This window comes from Microtus pennsylvanicus, chromosome 17, assembly GCF_037038515.1.
Source record: "Microtus pennsylvanicus isolate mMicPen1 chromosome 17, mMicPen1.hap1, whole genome shotgun sequence".
In the NCBI taxonomy this organism is placed as follows: Eukaryota; Metazoa; Chordata; class Mammalia; order Rodentia; family Cricetidae; genus Microtus; species Microtus pennsylvanicus.
Genome location: NC_134595.1, coordinates 46,738,002 through 46,760,710, shown reverse-complemented (window position 1 = coordinate 46,760,710; position 22,709 = coordinate 46,738,002). Strand labels below are relative to the sequence as shown.

The window sequence follows — 22,709 nt, the reverse complement described above, 5'->3', positions numbered from 1 at the left end:
CCTCAGAGAAGTTCCAGGACAGCCTGGGCTACACAGTGAAACCTTGTGGGGGGAAGGGGTGGGAATCCTGGGCAGTTGTATATTATTCTTTAATTGTCCATTATTTGCATATAGTAGTTGGTTTTTATTTTTGAAATGATGCTCTTGCTATGTAGCACATACTATAGTTTTGATACCACTAGGTCAGGCCTAATAGTTTATTTAAAGCCACAGTAATGTTTTGGTATGTTGCAAAAACTTAATTTCCTCCACCAATTTATGTTAATAACTCATCATTTTAGTTCTTTTATTTTTTAGAGGGATGCATTTGTTTCTGTAAATATGGTAGTGTTGCCATACATGGATTTTTATAGCTTTTTTCAAACTGAAGTATAGCAGACTTTCTTTTGTGCCACCAACTAGCTCCCAAATTATGACATAGAGACATTATTAGTTTTGAATGTTTGGCCTTACCTTAGGATCATTTTGTGCTAGCTGTTTTAATTTAAATTAACCTGTTTCTCTTCATCTAAGTGTCAGAGCTCAGAGCTTTTTTTTTTTTTTTTTTTTTAACCCCACGAGACAGGGTTTCTCTGTAGTTTTGGAGCCTGTCCTGGAATTTGCTCTGTAGATTAGACTGTCCTCGAATGCACAGAGATCCGCTTGTCTTTTTCCTCCTGAGTGCTGGGGTTAAAGGTTTGTATCACCACTGCCTGACTGTCTCTGGTTTTTTCTTTTCTTTTTTTTTTTTTGGTTTTCAAGACAGGGTTTCTCTGTAACAGCCCTAGATGCCTGGAGCTAACTCTTTTTTTTTTTTTTTGGATTTTCGAGACAGGGTTTCTCTGTGGCTTTGGAGCCTGTCCTAGAACTTGCTCTGTAGACCAGGCTGGTCTCGAACTCACAGAGATCCGCCTGCCTCTGCCTCCCAAGTGCTGGGATTAAAGGCGTGCGCCACCACTGCCCAGCTGGAGCTAGCTCTTGTTGAGCAGGCTGGCCTCGAACTTAAAGAGATCGATCCACTTGCTTCTGCCTCCAGAGTGCTGGGATTAAAGATGTGCACCACTACTGCCCTGTGTCTCAGGGCTTTTTAACCTTTCTTTTATTCTGTATGTCTTACTCTGTGTCTGTCTTTCTTCCTCTTTTTCTCCTAGCCTAGATTTTACCTCCTACTTATTCTCTCTGCCCTCCAGCACTACCTATTCCTCTACTGTCTAGCTATTAGCCATTCAGCTTTTTATTAGATCAGCCAGGTGCCTTAGGTAGGCAAGGTGAAAAAGCAACACATCTTTATGTAATTAAACAAATGCAGCATAAACAAATGTAACAAACCTAACTTTCCACAATGCTGATCTATAAATGAGCCTTCAAGATTTGAATTAGGACATTTCAGTGTGTACTTAATCATCTCTTTGGCTGTCATAATTATTGACTTCTACCCTGACTTAAATTCCTGCTCACTGTACTGTGGGCGGTACTCTGAGTAAATATATGTACCTTGTGCTGTCTTAAGATGAACCCATGAAGGCCTAATCATGGTAAACATCTGATGGTCTGGAAATTCCAAGTGAGTTCTCACAGGTCATCTGAAATTCACTGTTTTAACTTAAGCATCTTTGTGTCTTTAGAGAGAGGTTCAGAAAGATCATGTGGAGCACCTCCTTTTTAGTTTTTCCTCCCAAACTAAGTGTTTGTAGTTGTCTTGTAAACAGAAATGCACAAGCATGTTGATCTGCCTTTATTTAATGCCTTACATTAGTTTTGTTGTTGTTGTTTCTGCTTTGTGTTCTTGGAACTTACAAGTGTCCTTGCTCATTTTTATTTTGTCCTCCATCATGTGTCTTTTGTAATGTGTATGTATACTTCTAATAGTTTCTGTAAATTTTTAGTCTTCATTTTCTTCCTTGCTGTAGGGTTCATTCGATTTTATATAATTAGTTCTTTGCTGCATAACTTATCCTGCCCCCCTTGGTTCTGGGGACAGAGCCTAGGGATTGCTTTCTCTAGGCAAGTGCTCTACCACTCAGGGGTCAGAGATTTTTTTTTTTTTACTACCACTCTCAGCTGTTTGAACTTTTCTAAAGTCGATAGCTAGTGTAGGAGATGAATTCTTTCAGTTAGACTTATTAAGATCAGCTACCTAGTTTTTCTTTTTGGGAGTGGTGAAAAAGGATCTCATGTAGCCCAGTCTGGTCTGAAATTTCTATATGGATGACTTTGACCTTCTGTCTCCAGGTTCTGGTGATTGGATTACAGACATGTACCACCATACTCAACAAAATTAAATGCTTAAGAAATTTTAAAAAAAATTTTGTGTATGAATGTTTTGATTTCATGTGTTTGTCTACCAGTGTATGCCTGGTGCTCATGAGGTCAGAAGAGGGTTGTTAGAACCCGTGGAACTAGAGTTGATGGTTGTGAGCCATCATGTGGGTGTTGAAAACTGAATCTAGGTCTGCAAGAGCAGCAAGTGTTCTTGACCACTGAGCCATCTCTTCAGTACCAAATCAGGTACTTGTATGAATGTTTTCTTTTTAAGATAGGGAAGAAAGCTCTCCTGATCCTCCTACCTCCACTTCTTCAGTGTTAGGATTATTGGTATGAATCACCATGGTTTATTTGGTGCTTTGGATTGAAATCTCATGGTTTTGTGCATGCTGAGTAAGTACCTACTGAACTACACTCCCAGCTCACTATTACGGAATTGTTAAGGCACAAGATAGCTTTGATCCAAATTTAATGTTAGTAGCTTGTTTTTTATTTCTTTTCTTTTTTCTTTTTTACTAGATGATAGTTTACCAGTATATATTTACCCATTCCTTTCTCTTTGCCAGTATTGCTGGGAGGAATATGAAAAGCACTTAATCAGTTCTTGGAGCTTTGTTATATTTCATGTAGTTGACCCAGGAGTTGTTTGGACATGTCTGGCTGAATGTATACTTAGTACATGTGAAGTTCTAGGTTTAATTTTTTTTTTAATGTATGAATGGTCTGCATGTATTTCTACATGCCATAAGAGGGTATCAGATCCTATTAAAGATGGTTGTGAGCCACCATGTGGTTGCTGGAAATTGAACTTAGAACCCCTGGAAGAGCCAGCGCTTTTAACTGTTGATTCATCTCTTCAACCCTTAAGGTTTAGGTTTAATTGCCAGCACCCCAAACCCCTCCCCAAATAAAAAAAACAAAATAATTATATAGGAATGCAGTATTCTCCCCTCACCTCCATGCATGGCTTTTCTATATAGCCCAGGCTGTCTGTTCTGGAACTCACTTTGTAGACCAGGCTGGCCTTGAGCTCAGAGATTCACCCACCTATGCCTCCTGAGTGCTGGGATTAAAGGTACACACCACCATTGTCTGGCTGGAATACAGTATTTATCGTAGAGCAGTGTTCTATAGGTATTCTAAAAGGCATATTTTCTTCTGCATTTAGAAATCTGGACATAAGAATTTTACAAGAGGTTTATGCCCATAATTCCAGCATTCACATTTGCAGGATAATTGTTGTAAATTCAGAGTAAGCCTGGGCTATATAATCAGTTCGAGGGTAATTTATGGTACAGAGACAGACCCTGTCTTCTTTCTTTTTTTTAAATATTTATTTATTTATTATGTATACAATATTCTGTCTGTGGGTATGCCTGCAGGCCAGAAGAGGGCACCAGACCCCATTACAGATGGTTGTGAGCCACCATGTGGTTGCTGGGAATTGAACTCAGGACCTTTGGAAGAGCAGGCAATGCTCTTAACCTCTGAGCCATCTCTCCAGTGTCCCCTGTCTTCTTTCTTAAAAAAACTAAAACAGATGTATGTATGCGTTGACTAGTGAGTGTCCCTGGAACTGTAGATCAACAGTTGTGAGCTACCATAGAAATCAAAACTTGTGCTCTGGAAGGAAAACTTTTAAAAATGTCTGAGCCATTTCTAGGCCAAGGCTGCTTGCTTTAAATAAACCAAAGTAAATAAGATAAAATTGTCTTGTACATATATTTATTAAGATGAACTGGTGAGCTGGGAGGTGTGGCTCAATAGGTCCTGAGTTCTATTTCTATGCCCAGCCTGAAAGACAAATGAAAAGTAAAAGAATAGTAATTTGTGAGTGGCTGAAGAGATGGCTTACTGGTTAAGAGCTCTTGTTCCTCTAGAGGACCCAGTTCAATTCCTAGCATGCAGGCAGATTTTTCTGTTTTGCCAGCTTGCTCCCAAATAACCAGATAGAGATTTTTTTTTTACTATTTGTGAAAGCTCAGCAGATAGCTTAGTAGCTCTTACAACTAAAGTTACCCCCACCCCCAACACCTTTTTTTTTTCAGTCCTGGAACTCACTGGCCTTGAACTTAGAGATCTGTCTGCCTCTGCCTCCCAAGTGCTGCAATAAAAGGCGTCCACCACTACTGCTTGGCTAAATTAATCCATTTTTATCAATCTACTTTTTGACTCATGGCTTTACTACTACCTTCACTCTTCCATACAGCTTCTACTCTGTATGCCTAGTGACTCCTTTCTTCTTCCTCCCAGCGTCCTGTGTTCTTGAAAATTCTGCTTAGCTATTGGCCATTCAGCTTTGTATTAAGCCAATCAGAATGATACATCTTCACAGTGTACACAACTCCACTCCTGGGCTTCTGAGGCTGTCTTTTTTTTTCCCCTCCCTCAGATACAGTTTCTTTTTATACCCCTGGCTATCCTGGAACATTCTTTGTAGGCCAGGCTGGCCAAGATCAGACATACTTCATGGGTCATCTGTACTCAGTGTATATATTATACATGCTCTTAATTAAAGCATACTGATTTTTAAAAATACCTATGGCATCAACTAAAATGCTCTGCAGCTACTTTAAATTATTAAACTGGGGTTGGTGGTGGCGCATGCCTTTAATCCCAGCACTAGGGAGGCAGAGGCAGGTGGATCTCTGTGAGTTTGAGGCCAGTCTGGTCTACAGAGTTAGTTCCAGGACAGGCACCAAAGCTATTGAGAAACCCTGTCTTGAAAAACCAAACAAAAAAAACAAAACAAAGCAAAAAAAAAAAAAAACCTTTCAAAAATATTAAACTGGGTAGAGTTAATTTCTATTCTAAGCTGTAATTTTTTAAAAATTTAACTTTTTTTAATGTATATATTTGTGTGCCTCATGTGTGGGGATTACTATGGAGGCCAGAAGAGGGTATTGGATCTCCTGGAGATGGAGTCATCTGATATGGACATCAGGAACTGAAAAGCAGCCAGTGTTCTTATCCACTGAGCAGTAGTTTGTCTAGCTCCATAAAGGTTGACATTTTTTAGAGTGAATGGAACCTAGAACTTTTCATATGCCATGCATGTCTTATTATCTAAGTGATCTGCCTTCACTAGCCCTTGAGTATTTTTTTTAAACTCTACTATACTTAAAATTTCTTTCTATAATAACTTAAAAAATACTGAGTGAATAATAGTAAAAATCAGGCATTAGGTCTTAAACAGTACTCAGAATAAAAATAAAAAAAAATCTGAATCAATGGTAATCAAATGTCATGTGATTGAACAAAGGACTGATCTTTCTTATTTTATGAAACATTTAATGCTCTCTGGCACTAGAAAGTGAACAAGAAATGCTGTTTTCAGAACTTTTTTTTTCCCCCCCATTTGGGATGGTTCTTATTATGTTGCTCTGTTTGGTCTCATTTGTAATTTGAAGGGATCCTTTCCCTTTGGCTCTGGAATAGCCAGGGCTAAAGATAGGTACCACCTGTTTCAGATACACCTTCATTGTGCTTATCTTTGCCAAAATTTACTACAAAATTCAGTGTCATAGTAAGGGAAGTCCAACAACAGTTTTATTTTGCTTTTCAGTTCTCTTAAAAATTGTTCACTACTTATTTATGTGTATGAGTGTTTTGTCTCTGTAGCCTGGTGCCCATGGAAGTTAGAAGAGGGTGTCAGATCCCCTGGAACTGGAGCTACTGACAGTTGTGAGCTACCATGTGTGTTCTGGGAACGGAATTGAGGCTGTCTGGACGAGAAAGCCAGTGCTCTTCACCACTGAGCCATCTGATTAGGCCCCCTGAACTGAAATTCATTTGTAAATTAGTATTTACATGCTATTTTTTTATTCAGATGCTAATAAAAAATTAGTATAGTTTATGTGTTAAGGATATTCTTAAGATTTTGATTTTATGTGTGTCTCTATGTTAACATACATGTGAGTGCTTACAGAGGAGACTTGCGTGTGAGATCCCCTGAAGCTCGAGTTACAGGTGGTTGAGAGGTGCTTAGTGTGAGTAGGATGAACCCCAGTCTTCTGCAAGAGCAGCAAATGCTCTGGGACATTTCCCTACAGTAATTCAAATTTATTTGTCTCCCATTGAAGGATTACAGTAAAGACTGGTATGATAGCCCATGCCTTTGTCCCATCACTCAGGATACTAAAGGGAGGAGAATTTTGGGTTTGAGCAAGTTTGGACAACATAGTTTCTGTCTCAAAAATAAGTACTGTAATAATGTCATTCAGGTTTCTTTATCATTAACCTTACAAACCTTACCACTGTAGCCTCGCCGCAGTGAGACTATTAAACTTCCCATTCTTCTGTACTTACTCTCAAGTTCCTCCAGGAAGTTGTAAGTAGCTTTACCACAAGTCTGAATCTCATACCACTTTGGTTTCATACTGTATTAAATATTGTGCTTTATATTGAACTCTTTGAAATAAGGTACAGTTTGAATAAGATGTTTTTGTTGTAGTTTTCTTCTGTGGTCTCAGGAATAGTGTTAAGCATTCTACCGCTATGCCGTACCCCCACCCTGCAGATGTATATTAGTTGTTCCTGATATATTTGTATAAAGAAGGTGCTTCCAACAATTTTCTTCTTCTTTTTTACTTTTTTGAGACAGGGTTTCTCTATGTAGCTCTGGCTGCCTTGGAACTTGCTCTGTAGACCAGGCTGGCCTTGAAACACAGTGTAAAAATCTCACAGCAGAATTTTAAAACTGAGAAGTTGTTTAAATTGTGCCTAGTAAAAACTAAGCCAAGGTATTTGGTAGTAACTAACCAGTGTTTATAATCCCAGCACCCGGGAAGCAGAGGCAGAAGGATCACTGTGAATTTGAGGCTAGCTTGATCTTACACAGTAGAGTTTGAGGAGTGTTTTTTTGTTTGTTTGTTTGTTTTTGAGAGAGGCTCAGACTGCTATCCTCAAAAGTTGGCCCTCTTGCTTGCTTCAGCCTTCTGAGTTCCTAGTTTATTGATTTTGATGACAAGGTCTTATTATGTAACCCAGGGTGGCCTTGAACCCACTATCTTCCTCTGGCTTGAGTGCCACTATTGTATTCTTGTAGGCTCTGCTAATTGCAGATTGGTTTAATTTTTTTTTTTTTTGTAATTCTCAATATGTAGTTTTGGCTAGCTTGGAACTCAACTATATGTATTTATGTAGATCAAGCAGGCCTCAAAGTCCTACAAATCTGCCTGCCTGCCTCTGCCTCCTGAGTACTGGGCTTCAAAGTGTGGGTCAACACACTGAGCCTGGTTTGAGTTGAAATAGCAAAGATGCTGTTAGTGTAATTTCATATCTCAATATTGTACCTTTTCTTTGTTTTTGTTTTCTTTGACAGGATTTCTCAGTGTAATAGCCCTGTCTGTCCTGGATTTTGCTCTGTAAACCAGGCTGGCCTCAAGCTCATAGAGATCTGCCTGGGATTAAAGATATGTGTCACTATTGCCTGGCTTCAACATCATACCATAATTCCATTCTTTTTGTGAAGTTAGGAAGGCTGCATTGCATATCTAACTTTAATAGGTTTGTGTGAACTTTAGGATAAAAATATGTAAAGTGTATATTTTGCTAATATAAGAATCAGGGGTCTCTGCAGAAGGAATATGCAATTTCAGACTTTATCTTTATGAGGTATTTATTTCCATTCTTTTACCTACATAGGGGAAATGGCCTAGTCTCATGGAATTTCTCAATGATCCATCCTCCTGTATACCACATCCACATGCGGTTGTGCCCTTTCCTTAGTAGATGACAATTTAGTTGAATTTTGAAAATTAAGTATCTTTAACTTAGAACAGACTGACTTGCTAATTATTTGTTAATTGCCATTGGGACACAATTGCTTTCAAAATGTTTTCTAGAAAATTAGAATGCTAAATATAGAGAGTACATCTCTGTCTTTTGCCTTGCCTTTTCAGTTTTGCCTTCCAGTTGCTGCTGTGAGGTAAGACGTGGGGAATTTCAGCCTTGGCTGTGCAGTGTAAGATAATATGCCTCTTCTGATCAGCCGCTATTGCCTTTCAGCTGCATGTACTTTAGTTCATGCTATTCCCTTCCTTGTGCCTGAACATGTTACATAAATTAGAAGTGAAAGGAATTAATGAGAAGATACTACATCATTGGAGTATTTTGAATCAGCTGAAAAATCGAAGCTTAGCATAGCTTTATGTGCTTTTTTTTTTCTTTTTCTTTTTGGTTTTTTGAGACAGGGTTTCTCTGTAGCTTTTGGAGCTTGTCCTGGAACTAGCTCTTGTAGACCAGGCTGGCCTCGAACTCACAGAGATCCGCCTACCTCTGCCTCCTGAGTGCTGGGATTAAAGGCGTGTTCCACCACCGTCTGGCTTGTTTGTTCTTGACAGTGCTGGGGATCTCTTATTTCATTAACTTCTCATAACCTTGACCAACCCAGAGTGTTTTAGGAGTGTACTGCATATATTTATGTAAACTATTTCTAATAAATTATGTAGGAGAGGCTTTAAGTAGTAATATCAGCAATAGCAACTAAGTTCCTTTCAGTCCTTCCCTTTGGTTTTCTGCTTGGAGCATGGTAGAGTTAACTGCAGAGTCTTGGGAAGTTAATGTGATAATGTCCTAGTGATGAAGGAATTTAGTGGTTAATCAGTTTAAATTCTTGCTCTTAAACTATTTGCCACATAACTTTGGGCAAGTCACTTTTTTGACTTCAATTTCCTCTTAAAAAAAGAATAATAGCACCGATATTATGAAAATTAATGTTTGCAAAGGAGTTAGAATAATGCCAGTAACAAAAAGCTTGATTAGTCAGCTAATTATCGCTAGCTAGTAACCATTTTTACTGATAGGATAGATTTTTCTTTACATCTGAAAATACAGTTCGAGAAGTTGGGTTTCTCTTACACTCACTTAATAATTGAGTGTTTCTCTGTGAGTTCGAGACCAGCCTGGTCTACAAGAGGTAGTTCCAGGACAGGCTCCAAAACCACAAAGAAACCCTGTCTCGAAAAAACCAAAAAAAAAAAAAAATAATAATTGAGTGTTAAGTCTTAGGCTGTGTGGTGGTGGCATATGCTGTTGGTCTCAGCACTTGGGGGCAGAGGTAAAAGCAGGTGAATCTCTGTGAATTCGAGGTCAGCCTGTCTTACAGAGTTCTAGGACAGCCAAGACTACACAGAGAAACCCTGTCTTGAAAAACCGGGTAAAAAAAAAAGGACTTTGTCTTTGGGTGGTAAGGATATCATTGAAGAGTATTGATAAAATCTGTAGCAAGAAGAATTTGGGTAATGGTTTTCCAGTTGGTTGACCTTGGTCAATTTAACATGTAAATTAGGAAAAAAACAATTTTTAAGATTCTTCTGAGTTTAATTTAAAAAATCTTATTCTGTGTAGTGTGACATGTATGCAAATCAGGACATATTGTTGGATTTGAATCCACTGTGGGTTTTGGGGTTCCAGCTCAGGTCATTAGGCTTGGCAGGAAGCATATTGATCTGCTGAACCATTTTACTTGATCCTTTTTTTTGGTTTTTGTTTTTGAGACAAGCTGTCACTATGTGGCCCTAGCTGGCCTGGAAATAAGAGATCTGCCTTCTGAGTACTGGGATGAAGAGTGTACCATTGCACCTGGACCATGACTATTTTTTTTTTAATTTGTGTATAAGTGTTTGACTACGTGTATGCATGTGCACCACATTCATGTATGGTGTCTTGGAGGTCAGAAGACAATGTTAATCCCTGGAACTGGAGTTACAGATTGTTAGTCACCTTGTGGGTTTTGGGAACAGAATACTTGTCCTCTGCATGAGCAGCAAGCCTTAACTGCTGAGCTATCTCTCTAGCCCCCATAACCAATAATTTTTAAAATTTTACTTTGTTTTTATTTATATGTATGTCTGTGTGAGTGTATGCCATATGTATGTGGTTGCCTAAGGAAGCTAGAAGAGGGTGTTAAATTTCCTGAAGCTGGAATTACTTAAACTCAAAATAACATGCATAAATCTTGAGAAACCAAATATATCAAAGTATTATTACCATCTAGCTTTCAGACTTTCAGCTTGACTGTAGTAATGTTTCTTAGCATTTTTAGCAACACAGTCTAGCCAGTGGTTCTCAACCTTCCTGGTGCTACGACCCTTTAATACAGTTCCTCATGTCATGGTGACCCCCAACAATAGAATTATTCTCAATGCTACTCCTTAATCATAGTGTAAATATCTGTTTTCTGATGGTCTTAAGCAGCCCCTGTGTCGGGGTCCAACCCCAACATAAATTATCTCTCTGGACTGGTGTGGAGGCGTGGGAGTAATTGAGACACAGTTCACACAGCAATATCGGAAGGGAGTCTCAGGGTACATTCAAATCCTGAAGATCACCCGAGTTAATTCTCAAAACAGCTTTTATATCCAAAGGTAAACTGAGGGGGAAGTTCATTAGTATTTTGTTTCCAGGGTAGCAGGACTAAAGTCATTAGCTTGGATTAACACCTCTTTCCAGGCTATCTCCATAATTACAAAGAAGGGAGCAGAACAACATTAGCATATCCTGACCCAGGCAACAGCCAATCTAATCTGTAAGTGCTGTGTGACCACCTCAGGTGCGAACTATGGTTTGAGAGTCTGGACACCATTCAATGCAGAAATATGTGACCTGTATAATAATGCCCCACAATTCATTCTCTCTTAATAATTTTAAAATAAAAAGCTGTTTCTGCAACAGGAAAGATTACTACGTCTGCATTGGGCAAAGACTTCTCCCTTTACCCAAAATTACCTGTCATTGGAAGTTAGGTGTATTTTATTATTTTGTGATCTCTTGCCTTAGGTTTTTAGGATGGAGATACTTCAAACGCGTCATTGACTGCTGATCTCTGTGAAGGAAAGAGATTAGGGGAGAGAAGATACCTTTGGGCTCTGTCTGTGTCTTAGAGCCATACATTTTTGTCAGGATAAATTATAATGCTTTATGAATAATCATGCTCCTAAAGCCTAGTCTCCTATTTAAAGGAGAGGAGAATTGCCTGAGTTGAAAATGTTTTTTCAGCTAGTTTAGAGCACCTCTTAAACTTTTTACATTGTATCAAAATCTAAACTTCTTATCATATGCATTAAATCCCAACATTTACAGGGTATGTCAAACTTTTCTCAACATCTTATTTTTTTTTAAAGATTTATGATGTATACAATATTCTCAGTATTCTGTCTGCATGTATGTCTGCAGGCCAGAAGAGGGCACCAGATCTTATTACAGATGATTGTGAGCCACCATGTGGTTGCTGGGAATTGAACTCAGGACCTTTGGAAGAGCAGCCAGCGAGTGCTCTTAACCACTGAGCTATTTCTCCAGCCCTCTCAACATCTTATAAGCACTTACAAAATCATCAGGTCAATACCAACTTTTCTTAGCATTGTATATGCAGTTACAAATATCATTAGGTCAGTATCATAATTTTCAGCATTGGTCAATACCAACTTTTTTCAACATCTTATATGCAGTTACAAGTATCAGGTCAATACCATGACATTGAGCTGACAATTAAGCATATCACAATTTTCTTAAATCCACATTAATCAAAGCATAAGAAAAGCTTCTTATGGGTAAGAGTACAGTGCCCGGCACTGTAAAAATTTTAATAGGAAGAAAGTTTTCTTTTACAGTTTCAGGCTAGCTACTTTAGGCCTGAAACATGTGGTGGAAGCTGCTTGCTTGCTGCCATCCAGGAAGTAGAGGATGATGGAAGAGGGAAAAAATGTGTTTTGGGGGAGTTATGTTTCCAGTAATTTTATTTTTTAAGCTACTTCACCATTTATTTATTTATTTATTTATTTATTTATTTATTTATTTATTCATTCATTCATTCATTCATTCATTCATTCACTCACTCGCTCTTTGCCCTTTTAGTAATGCCATTTTACTAACTCCATCAGTGGAGTAATTAAAGATTGGAACTTTCTAGATCTAGGATCCAGGCCTTTTTCTAAAGTTGTTAAGCTGTCAACCAAACTCCCCAATATATAAATCTGTGGGGCAAAGTTTAAGACCTCTCCTCCCAAGCAAATAAGTGCAATTGATGTAAAAGCATAGGTGGAAAAAGTTTTGTAAAAAATCATTGCTATATAGGTGTGGTGTGATGCGTTTAACTCCAGAGATCTGCCTTCTTCTGCCTTCTCAGTGTTGGGCTTAAGGGTATGTGCCACCATGCCAGGCTATTTCTTTTCATCCTTTTTTGTTTGTAGTGTTGGCCAATTCTATGTAGACCACTTGCCTCTGTCTCCTTAGTGCTGGGATTAAAGGTCTGCCCCACTGTGTAGTTTTTTCAAGATTTGTTTTTCCAGAAAGGGTTTCTCAGTAGCCCTGGCTGTCCTGGAGCAAACTTTGTGGACCAGACTGGCCTTGAATTCAGAAATCCTGCCTCTGCTTCCCTCCTGACCCTTCTGAGTGCTGGGATTAGAGGCCTGCGTGTACCGCCACTGCCTGGCTTGTTTTTTCATTCTTAAAGATGATTACTTAGCATGTTATGTGAGAAGCAAAGTTAAGTGATAAATTGAGAGACTGGTAATTTGGGAGGTGGAGGGCTGGTAGTACCTAGTTCTATGGTCCTATACTTGTCTAGAATTCCTGGGCTTTTAGTATGATTCCTTGAATTACAAAGTAAATGTCAATACTTGAGGAAGAGTTTGGCATTTGATCTGTGGACATAGTTGAAGATTTTAAATAGACACATTAATCAGTTGAGATGATTCAATGTGTAAAGTTCTCCTCTCCCCTCAAATAAATACAATAGAACATCTAAGATTTTCCTATTGATGCAGTGGAATACTTCAGAAAGCAGAAACAATTTCAGAATTAAAATACCTATTTTTAAAAATTGATTTATTTTTGGGTGGTATTGGCGGTGCACGCCTTTAACCACTTGAGAGGCAGAGGATTGTGTATCTCCATTTTCCAGGCAGCGTGGTCTGTAGAGCAAGTTCCAGGACAGCCAGGCTGTTGTTACACAGAGAAACCTTGTCTCAAACCTCACTCCCCCCCAAAATAGAATGTTTGGACCTAGTTGGTGGAGTGTCTACCAGGCACATCCAAAAACCTTTGTTGATTTCTTTTTTTTTAAATTATTTTATTGGCGTTTTAGCCTGTATGTATATCTGTGTGAAGGTGCTGGATCCTGGAGTTACAGACAGTTGTGAGCTGCCATATGGGTGCTAGGAATTGAACCCGCGTCTTCCAGAAGAGCAGCAGTGCTCTTAACCACTGAGCCATCTCTCCAGCCCCTTTGTTGATTTCTTTAACACATAAACTGCTACCTGTCTGTAGACAGAAACAGTTGTTCAAGGTCATCTTCAGCCATGTAGTATGTTCAAACCACACTTGTGATACAGGAGATCTTGCCCCAAATAGAACTCCAAACTTTAAAAGAGAGTAGTGTTTGTATGTGCCTTCTACCAATATGAACAGCTTAAGAAAAGTCACTTCCTCTCAAGTGCCTTAGAATATGTGCTCCTCTCTTGCCATGACAGGGTAAATATTTAGGAAAGACGGCAGTTTTTACTTCAGGACCGAACTTAAAGACAGAGCAAATTAAAAAACTCTGTTTTACTATTCCAAGATAGTGAAAGTCCTACCCTAAGAGGTAAAAGTTAAAATTTTTATGGGGAGGGGATCCAAATTCTTAGGAGTAAAGGTTTTCTCCAGAAGGGAAAAAAAAGGGGGGGGGAGCCTGGAATATGAGGCTAACAACTTGTACTAGATAGGAACAAATCTCAGGAAGACCTAAATAAATGAATAGCAAACAGACAGTGAATAGTCTTACAAGAAAGCTTGAAGCTTCATTAACACTGGCAGACAACACTACAATTATATAAGGCATGCTCTTCCAAAAAAGCTTCATTCCAAAGCACTGCAGGCTTTTTAAGTGAAAATACCCCATATAAAAGTATGAAGAGATACAAATCTTTACTTAAAAGCCAGCTGAGTTGGTGGTGCTATAGCTAAAGTGGCAGAGTACTTGTCTAGCATGTCTCAGAATCTGGGTTCAAACACTAGCAAACCAACACAAAAAAGATGACTTTGCCATTAAAGGCTAAGATCAAAGCAAAGCAAAAAAGCTTAAGGTAAGCCGGGCGATGGTGGCGCACGCCTTTAATCCCAGCACTTGGGAGGCAGAGGCAGGCGAATCTCTGTGAGTTCGAGACCAGCCTGGTCTACAAGAGCGAGTTCCAGGACAGGCTCCAAAGCCACAGAGAAACCCTGTTCGAAAAACAAAAAAAAAACAAAACAAAACAAAAAAAAGCTTAAGGTAGTTCAATGGTAGAATTAGTGCTGTTCAACACCTCGGTCCCCTCCCCATAAAAATTTTTAACTTTTAACCCCAGACTCGGGAGGCAGAGACAAGTGCATCTCTGTGACTTCGAGGCCAGCCTGGTCTACAGACCGAGTTCTAGGACAGGCTCCAAAGCTACAGAGAAACCCTGTCTTGTAAAACCAATAAAAGAGTGATAGCTGGGTCAGGTAACAGACATGTTCTTGGTCAGAACTTCAATTGGATGTACATGGGAAGGTTTAGGAGATTTCCCCCAAACAAAGGTTAGAATCATTGGAGTATACCACACACCAACAAACGGCTGAGAATCAGCAGAACAGCTTGCCAAGACCATCTTCATCCAGTAAGAAATGGCAAGATCAATCTGTTTTTAGTTCTTTGATACTGTATAATTTACTTCCTCTAAAACAGTTCCTTTTCCTTTACATCCTTAACAGCATTAGAGAGAGAGAGACAGACAGACAGACAGACAGAGAGACAGACAGAGAGGAGAGAGAGAGAATGTGTGGTAGGAAGATGGAGGTTGACAGGGTCACACTGTGTGTGTAGCCTTAGCTGGTCTAGAATTTGCAATGTTGACCAAGCTGTCCTTGAATTTATAGATCTGCCTGTCTCCTGAGATTAAAGGCATGTACCACTATATTCAACTTTCCCTATATTAGGCTCTCTAGATTCACTCTAGTGATAATAGCCTGTGTTGTACGGAGATTAAAAGGCGTGTGAGGAGCCTCCCTCCTGAAGATTCTGATGTCAATCACAGTCTTTCCATCTCATTTTCATTTGTCTTAAAACCCCTTTAGGTGTAGCTTTTGTCTCCACAAAGCGTGAGGGTGGATCTTCTATCACTTGATACTCATTCTTTGTTGGTTTTTATCCATTACACCCCTAGTAGAGACTTAGTTAATTGTCCTGGCTCTTTCTTCTTGTTGCCTCCCCTACAGGGTTTCTCTGTGTATCCGTTGCTGTCCTGGAACTTGCTCTGTAGACCAGGCTGGCCTCTAGCTCAGAGATTGCCTGCCTCTGCCTCCTGAATGCTGGGATTTAAGGTGTGCACCAAAGCCCAGCTTGTTTTTTTAATTTTATATTTTGAAGGTGTGGAAGTTAGCTTTTGTATCTCTCTGCTTCTTGTTTTATTGAACTATTTTTCTACTTTAGAGAAGAAATGACTGATCTTAGAAATTTTTTTTACTGGTTTGTTCAGCCTTATTTTTCAAGCTTCACAATATTCTTAATTTGGTAAATAGTGAGAAAAGAGGATTCTCGATTTTAATGCATTATATTTTTGAGGGAGTTAGTGAGGGGAAGGTGGGTAGGGTCTCATAGCTAAGGCTGGCCTAAAACCTCTGAACTCTACTGCCTGTTAGAGAAAGTCTTACTTTCGTAATAGAGTGCATATTACTTCTCATGATTATATATGGCATTGGACAAGGGAAAGCTCCAAGATGAATTTGAATTAAAGACTTAGCTGTGAAGGTCAGTTTAAGCAGGAAGTGGTGGTAACTCAAGCCTGTAATTCCAACACTAGTAGACTGAACCAGGATAGCTAAGAGTTCAGAGCCACCCTAGGCTATAGTGTGAGATGGTGTTTCAAAGCAAAAAAGAAAGTCATGTTGACAGTGGTCCTGGAATCAAGATATCAGCCTTCCAACCTAACTTTAATTGTAGATGCTTGAGTGTGGATGAGCAGTCATCTGTTAAGTGAGTGATACTTGATCTTAGTCATCTAAGCTTGTTAGGGTTAGATAGTAAGAAGTAGGATAGGAAATCTGTACGTTGTTATCCTGTATACTGTTACTTGATAGTTTCATTTGTCCCTGTTCTTGGAAGAAATGCTGAGTCAGGTTTATGTGAGTATCTGTTTTGCTAGAGAGGCACAAAAAAATAGATTTAACAGTGCAGTGGGGCGTAGGGAGAATAAGTTTGGTAGAGTTACTTCCTGAGTGTGGTTATTTGTGTATTTAGTGAAAATTGGACAGGTGAGTGTTAGGAATTTAACTGAAACCAGTGTTTCAGATACGCTTACCTCTAGTGTCTGTTATCTTTTCTGTGTTTATTTCACTTTTCCCCTGAAGATTATTTTTAATACGTGAATGTGCCAACTATAGCTATTGTAATATAAAACTTGTTGCTTTATGGTTTAGTACCAGTAGAGTCTTGAGGGAAGACTTTGATTAATCCATTGTATTTCATTTGTTGAATTCTGAATCGTGATTTGTGAGTGTTGTAACATGAAGTATTGTCATATGTGAAAACTTCTTGGCAGTCTGTGAGAACCCAGTGTGTAGTAAGAGATGAAACTAATACAAGCACTTGTAAGAAAGAACATGTTGTAAAGGGTCTGAAGTTTGCATGTCATGGTGTACTTCAGAGTTGTAATGTACAGAAACATTAAGGAATTTAGTGCCATCTATGTCTGTCTGTCTGTCTGTCTGTCTGTATCTATCTATCTATCTATCATCTATCTAAGTTTTTCGAGACAGGGTTTCTCTGTAAAACAGTCGTGGTTGTTCTGGAGCTTACTTTGTAGACCAGGCTGGCCTCACAGAGATACACCTGCCTGTGCTTCCCAAGTGCTGGGATTAAAGGCGTGTGTCCCCACCGACTGGTTTGTATTATTTTTTAAAATAAAACTTGTATTGACAGTTATTTGTTTCCCTTTTGTTTGGTACCAAAGAAAGGACTGAAATTCTTTGTAATAACTCCTTTTCCCACCCCTCTCCTCTCCCACCCTTCCCCTACTCCCAGGTGAAATTTTTCTTTTGTATTCAGGGTCTTGCTGCAATAGCTCAATCTGGCATCGAACATAATGTTCATTTCTACCTCATCCTCTTCAGTGCTGGAATGAGCTATTATGCTTGGGTAGCAATTTGAACTTGTTGATAGTTTGCTTAGAATAAAGAAGGGTAAACAGTTCTTTTGTATGGAATTGGGTCAGATTATAAACTCCTTTTTCCTATCACAGTTATAAAAAAGTCCCAAAATTTCACTTAAATTTAGTTATGGTCTGGCAGCGGCCAGGTTGGGATGGAGAAAATTAGCTACGATTCAACTGAATTCTTTTTGACACCAGCCTTTGTAAAGTTGGAGATCATTTGTTCCTCTTGTAAACAGGTGTACTGGAAGAATTGATTGCCAGTTTCTTTGGAGGCTTTAAAAAAGTGGGGACTTTGTGAGATGGTTCTTTTCTGTATAGTACTATGCAAGTGGAAACTGGATCCCAGTAACCCTGTATATATAACAAGTCTGTTTTAAAAACAACAAAAACGAAAGATTGGGTTTTTTATTATTATTATTATTATTATTTTTGGTTTTTCGAGACAGGGTTTCTCTGTGGCTTTGGAGCCTATCCTGGAACTAGCTCTGTAGACCAGGCTGGCCTCTATCTCAGAGAGATCCGCCTGCCTCTGCCTCCCAAGTGCTGGGATTAAAGGCGTGCGCCACCATCGCCCGGCTATTATTTATTTTTTGAGACAGATTCTTACTATGTAGTTGTGGCTGGCTTAGAATTCTGTATATAGTGTAGTTCTCAAATTCAGAGATCCTCGTGCCTCTACCTCAGCAGAACTGGAAATTAAGAATGCCACCATACCCAACTTGAATTTATTTAAACAAATTGTTCTATGATTAAAGTGTATAGGCTTTAAGAAAAATTATGTGGTAGATGTGTGTCTGTCTGCATGTGGAGCTGTGCATTTGAGTGAAGGAGTCCAAGAGATTTGGATTTACTGGACAGTTGTGGACTACCTGACCAAGTGCTTGGAGCCAATTCTAGGCCACAGTAAGAACAGTAACTGGTCTTAACCTCTTAGCCATTCTTCCAGTCCCAAATAATTGGCTTGTTTTATTAAACATTTCCTGAGAATTGGCCTTGTAGTTTAACCTTTTTAAGCCATAATTACATTGAGCGATAAGGTAGCAGTGGTTAGTGTGTGTCCATGTGTGCAAATGAATTGAGGTCAGAGGGCAACTGACTAGTACTCTTCTTCCACCATGGGTCCAGGAATCAAACTCAGGCTTGGCAACAAGTCCCTTGACCAGGTGTACCATTTTGCTGGCCCTTAGTTTTTGTTTATTATGTATGCTTGCACCTAAGGATGATAAAGAGGATTTTGGATCCACTGAGCTGGAGTTCCAATTGATTGTGAGTTGCCTAATGTGGGTACTGGATACCAAACTCAAGTTCTAGATGAGCAGCAAATACTCTTAACCACTAAGCCATCACTCCAGCTCCAAATTTCTGTTCTTTTATAGTATGTTTATAGTTAAGTTACACAGTATAATAAGTATACTTGTGTATACTTATTATATATATATATACTGTGTAAGTACACAGTATTGCTTGCTGCCCCACATTTCTTCTCTATAGTATTGTGCATATCTAATTAGACTATTTCCCTCCTTTTTATCTTTCAGTGAATGGTAGTGTCTAGAAAGGGTATGTCCCTTCAAGAGAGAGGTGCCAATGTCCAACCGGCCTAATAACAATCCAGGGGGGTCACTGCGACGTTCACAGAGGAACACTGCCGGGGCCCAACCACAAGACGACTCAATAGGAGGAAGGTATGTATTTCACGGAAATCTAAAAAGTTGGGAATTAAAAAACTCACACATAAAAACATTCTCATTATGAGGACCAAAGCATTGCTCATGGGTCATTTCCCTCATTTCTGAGCAGAGTAACACACAGTTAGAATTTAAAGTAATTTCTCAGTCTTTTTCTAAGTTAGGCTCCTCTAAAATCGGTTCCTAGCCACTGATACAAAGTCTGAATTTAAGGTTGTTTGCATAAGCATATCATGTTTTGTTTGTCCTTTCTACTTGCCTGACATGTGTTGCAACATGTCTTTCAGCCATTTGTGGTCCTTTTCTTAAGACTGGATGATATTATTGAAAGGAAGGCTTAACACCCAGTTAGAGGGTGATGGGGTGTGGACTAGTCTTTCCTGTGGACTCCACATGAACACTGTCAGAACTATGAGTCTGTGAAATGTTTTGTTAGCATAGCAGCTCTCTTGATTTTGTCATCTGCTGTTGGTCTTTGTATCAGAATGGTTTTATATACAATAGTATGAAGAGTAAAATACAGTCTCTTAAAAGTAAAATAAGGGTCTGATTTAGGCATGGACTCTCACTGTTTAAGTACTCAGAACTTTACTTGTCAAGCATAAGTCTAATCTAGTGATGCCAGTGGTTAGCTTGAAGTGGGTCAGAGTGAATTCTAGTTATTTCTAGAATGATTACTTAAATTTAACAACTTGAGGACATATATACATTGGTAAATCATTAAAAAGAAACTGAAATGTCAGATGTATAATGAATTATATGATTTGTCATGTTGACTGTAAGTAGTATGCAAGTGTATGAACTTTGGACCAGGACAGCTTTGTGTGTAAGTTCTGCCTCTGCTGTAGACATTGCAAGTCTTTGAGGTACGGTTTCAGGGGAATCTTAGTTCCTTAGTCCTCTCAAGTGGGTCGGTCTGTTTTTTTTGGAGTTGCGGGTTATCCTAAGTAATATAATGTGCAAAGTTAGTGTCACACTTAGTACAGAGTTGTGCTTTCTTTTTCTACGTTCAGCTTATGAAATAGCTATACCTTTATGTTGATGGCTATAAATAAATAGTTCTTTTCATTAATTTAAATAGCATTACTTTGTGAGATTTTATCCTAATTTCTGCATCATTCACAAACTGATTTTTTTCCTTCCTTAGACAGGGTTTCTCTGTATAGTTCTGGCTGTCCTGGAACTCACTCCGTAGACTAGGCTGGCCTTGAACTCAGAGCTCAGTCTGCCTCTGCCTCCCTAGTGTTGGGATTAAAGGCATGAGAAACTGCACCCTGCTCATTTCACATACTGTTGAAAATGGAAAATTTCAAAGTCTTCAGCATTCAATGCCACTATAATTTAGGTAGTACACCCCACCATTATTTAGGTAGTAACAAAATACATAGATCCCCATATCCAATTTTGAGATACGGATAAGTATAATTATCAGAACAGGGAACATACAAAAGTAAAATAAAAATGTGTTTCACAGTCCACATAAAATGTTTCTATTGATCTTGACATTGTCAGTCTTTTTAAAACTGCAAGTACATGGGTTCATATAAGTTAGATCTTTTGAACAATTGAAGCTGTATGTTTTAGAACATGAACTGTCAACATTTTGAGCCATTTTGCAATAATTTGCAAAATATTGTTGGTTTGATAAATCAGTGTTCTATAGAATGTAAGCAGTTTCTAATGGTGACTTGTTTACAAATGAGCTGGTTTGGACGTGGTATTTATTCTTGGATTCTCAGTACTCTGGAGGGGAGGCAGGGAAGACCCCAAATTTGATCCGTTCTTGGGTTGCATAGCAAGTTCAGGGTCAGTCTGGCTGTAAAGCTAGAAATTTGTGTCACCCATATCCTCCCAAAAGTTTGAAACAAATGAAGTCATTAATTACTGTGATTAGAGCTGTGTTGGTTTAAATAGCTTTATAAGGGTGTAATAATTGGAATTGCAGTAGATTGTAGAATAGCACATTTCTAAATGAAGCATTAAGAAAATAAGTCATTATTATGTGCATGATCTGTGAGTATTGGGTGCACATGTTGTGGTTTGTGTGTGTAGATGAGAGAAAAACTTGTGAAATAAATCCCTTGTCCTTCCACCTTCACACGTTTAGGAATCAAACTCAGGTTACTAGACTTGTGTGTGTCAAGTATCTTTACCTGACACACCCATCTCCTGCCCCCCCCCCCCCATGTACTTTTAAGGTAATCCATTTATTTATTTCTTTATTTGGTTAGTTCGTTGTTTTTTTTTTTAAGTTAAATGCTTATGTTTGTGTCTACATGTGAGTTTATGTAGGTGTCCTTGGAGTTCAGAAGAGGGTGTTGGATTTATTTATAAGTGCTTGTAAATCTTGTGATGTTTATGGTAGGATTTTTCACTTCATTTTAATGCTGGGAACTCTTCTCAAGAGCAGCATATGCAACTCTCCAGCCCTAAGACGATCTATCCTGTGCTTCCTTTTGAAGGAAAAAAATAAAATAAAATTTTAAATGTTTGAAAATGACAAAAACATGCAAAGGGTTTTTCTTCACCTGTGAATTTCAACTTCCATAATTGTCTTTTAAAAGTTTCAGTTTAAAAAAAATCTTATGGATCTTTTTTTACCTTCTGTGGCTATGTGTCACATGCATGCCTGATGCTAGTAGAGGCCAGAAGAGGGGAGTGGAGTCACTGTTGGGTGCTGGTTTGTCTGGAGGCACAGCCATTGTTTTTAATGACCAAGCCTTCTTTCCAGCTGTTGCTCACATGCTTTTTAACCTTTATCATGTCTTTTAATAAAGATATTTAGTAAATTTTGTTTTGTTCCAAAACTGTCTATGTGTAGTACTTGTCTAGCATGCAAAACAACCACAAAAAAACCCCAAACCAACCAAGCAAACAAAAAAAGCCTTTGGTTGGACCTCCATCACTGTGTGAACTGGATTGTCAGTTCAGGATCAGCACAGTAAGTTCATGATAACCTATTTCCAAAGAAGGATCTCTTTACAGAAGTAATAAACAAGAGGTCTCATTTACTTACCTAAGCTTAGCATCATATCATATCTTGTTTGAGGTATGGCTGTGTTCAACTGTGTAGTTAATAATGATTTATTTTCTAGTTTTTATGTGTATAAATATAAGCATAATCAAACAGCTTTAGGCTAAAAAGGATGTAGGTTTTTTGTTTTTTTAATGAAAATATTGCCATCTTGTCTTGGTTCTTTGGTAGTAGAATCTCAACTGGAAAGAAATTGAGTGTGTTCTCATCAAAACCCAGACTAATTTGCTACTATGTTCTCCTAACAATTATCTAATCTTGAAAAAACTTCTCTTGTGGTTTCTGTGAGTTTATTAGAAAAGAGCAATTGCAGTTGTAGTTTGAAGATGAATTTTTTTTGTGTGTGTGTGTTTGCTTATGGAGGACAGAAGAGGGTCTTGAGTCCCATAGATCTGCCGTTATACAGGTGTTTTTCTTTCTTTAAGACAAGATTTCTCTGTGTAGTCCCGGCTGTCCTGGAACTGGCTGTGTAGACTGGGCTGGCCTTGAACTCACAGAGATCCACCTGCCTCCTCTGGAGTGCTGGGATTAAAGGTGCATGCTGCCACTGCCGCGACATCATCTGGCTATCTTTAGACCTTTTGTTTACAT

General features: G+C 38.7%; 1 protein-coding gene across 20 annotated transcripts in view; it reads left to right on the top strand.

The window, feature by feature from the left end:
* Trip12 (thyroid hormone receptor interactor 12) overlaps positions 1-22,709 on the top strand; it is a 115,880-nt gene that overhangs the window by 9,004 nt on the left and 84,167 nt on the right. For all 20 annotated transcript variants that reach the window (XM_075952061.1, XM_075952074.1, XM_075952071.1 and 17 more), the window contains exon 2: positions 18,935-19,081. In XM_075952061.1, the coding sequence (XP_075808176.1) occupies positions 18,984-19,081 (98 nt within the window). In that variant the 5' untranslated portion in view covers positions 18,935-18,983. The remainder of the gene's footprint in view (positions 1-18,934; positions 19,082-22,709) is intronic.